This window comes from Protobothrops mucrosquamatus, unplaced genomic scaffold (genome assembly GCF_001527695.2).
Source record: "Protobothrops mucrosquamatus isolate PMUCROS unplaced genomic scaffold, P.Mucros_1.0 scaffold1108, whole genome shotgun sequence".
Classification (NCBI taxonomy): Eukaryota; Metazoa; Chordata; class Lepidosauria; order Squamata; family Viperidae; genus Protobothrops; species Protobothrops mucrosquamatus.
This window is the reverse complement of record NW_015387328.1, coordinates 94,983-96,980: the sequence shown is the minus strand read 5'-3', so window position 1 is coordinate 96,980 and position 1,998 is coordinate 94,983. Positions and strand designations below refer to the sequence as shown.

The following is a 1,998-nucleotide window of genomic DNA, read 5'->3' as shown; positions in this document are numbered from 1 at the left end:
TTATTTTATTTTATTTTATTTTATTTTATTTTATTTTATTTTATTTTATTTTATATTTTATTTTATTTTATTTTATTATTTTATTATTTTATTATTTTAATTTTATTTATTTTATTTTATTATTTTATTTTATTATTTCTTTCTTTCTATCTGTGTCCAAGATCCCTTCCAACCCTATGATTCTATGAGAGCCTCTTAGGTGCCCATGGCCTTCTAAATGCCTGCTAAGGAATGTCAGTCAGCTTTTGGCAAGTGGCCTGATCATCCCAGAGTCTTGCTGGAGGCTCAGCAAAACAGCCAAACAGGTTCCTAAATTAGCATGTCTGTGATTTGGAAAAACTCCCCCCGATGTGTGTCTTAAGCAATATGGACTGTCCATAAATGTGTGTGAAGCTGGGAACCCTTAAGTCCAAGATGAAAAATAGTTCTGGAAGCAGCAGACCCAGAGGCAGACCGGGACGATGGAAAGAGCCATGTTTGATAATAGACAGGTAGTCCTTGACTTATAACAATTCATTTAGAGACCGTCGGAAGTTACAACGGCACTGAAAAAAAGTGACGTGACTTTTTTTCACACTCACAACCGTTGCAGCATCCCCAGGGTCGTGTGATCAAAATTTGGACGCTTGGCAACTGACTCATAGTTATGACCGTTGCTGTGTGTCCAGGGGTCACGTGATCCTCTCTTGGGACCTTCTGACCAGCAAAGTCAATGGAGAAGCCCGATTCGCAGTTACTAACTTAACTGCAGTGCTTCGCTTAACAACGGAGGCAAGAAAAGTTGTAAAACGGGGCAAAATTCACTTCCCACTGCGCAGCGGAGAGCTCTGATTCTGTTATCTGATTGGTTCCCTCAGCAGCCTCTCTTGACCAGGGTCTCCCAAGGTCTTTCCCACATTACAAGAGTTTGGAAGCAAGACCACTGACCATTTCTCTTGTCCCTGATAGGAACTGGCTTTCCGAGACGTTCCATAAGCTGAAGAAGAAGTTTGAACCCATCACCTCCCAAGGTGGATCAGACTGAACGGGCCTCCGTTCCTTGTGTCCATCAGTGATAGAGAAGATGCTCATACTGGTAGAATCCCAACTGTAAAAAAAACCAAAACATCTTGAAAGAGGTCGTCCAGAAGTTCCCATCTTTATTTCCTGCTTTCTTTGTCTGCAACTGTGCGTTTTTACTTCCCACCCATTGTTAGACGTAAATAAAGAGACCAACTTAAGTAGGAGAAACGGTGTTTTCAATCATTTGTTCCTAAAATGTTATCAACGACGCTCAGGATGGCACAATTAGCATTTTAACCATTACTCTCTTTACATTTTCAAGTTTTTTTTCCTCCCCCCCTGCAATGACCATCTAGGTCAGGGGTCTTCAATCTTGGCAACTTTAAGACTTGTGGACTTCAACTCCCAGAATTCCTGAGCACAGCTGGCTGAGGAATTCTGGGAGTTGAAGTCCACAAGTTTTAAAGTTGCCAAGGTTGAGGACCCCTGGTATAGCCTGTTCTCTAGTCCACTATGGCAACTTTACGACCTGAGGACTTCAACTCCCAGAATTCCTGAGCTGAGGAATTCTGGGAGTTGAAGTCCACAAGTTTTAAAGTGGCCAAAGTTGAACAACTGTGACAAGAAAGATCGTAAAATGGGGCAAAACTCAATTCGCGACTGTCTCGCTTAGCGACAGAAACGTTGAGCTCCATTGTCGTCGTAAGTTGAGGACTGCCTGTAATCTGGAATGTGAACATTTTTGCCCTGGGCTTAGGCTCCTCAGCCTTTCCAGGGAGATCTGGTGTCCTACCGCTGATTCCAACCCTACTTTCTTTCCGAAAATGGAACACAATTTGAAGAAGTGTTCCTGCTTCAAAAGACATTTCTGAAGGCCTCCTTCAGGTACCATTTGGTTGATCAGTGACCAGGAGCAAATATTGCTTAAGATCTACGCAAACTGTCCTTGTCTCTCTCACTTCTGTCTACTCATCAGGCTGGAGCCTTGAGTAAACA

At 42.4% G+C, this 1,998-nt stretch overlaps 1 protein-coding gene across 1 annotated transcript in view; it reads left to right on the top strand.

The window, feature by feature from the left end:
* The window catches only part of LOC107291288 (apolipoprotein C-I), a 6,132-nt gene extending 4,902 nt beyond the window's left edge, over positions 1-1,230 (top strand). Inside the window, exon 4 of the mRNA XM_015820278.1 lies at positions 949-1,230. Within this exon, the coding sequence (XP_015675764.1) occupies positions 949-1,024 (76 nt within the window). The 3' untranslated portion in view covers positions 1,025-1,230. The remainder of the gene's footprint in view (positions 1-948) is intronic.
* The last annotated feature ends 768 nt before the right edge of the window (positions 1,231-1,998 follow it).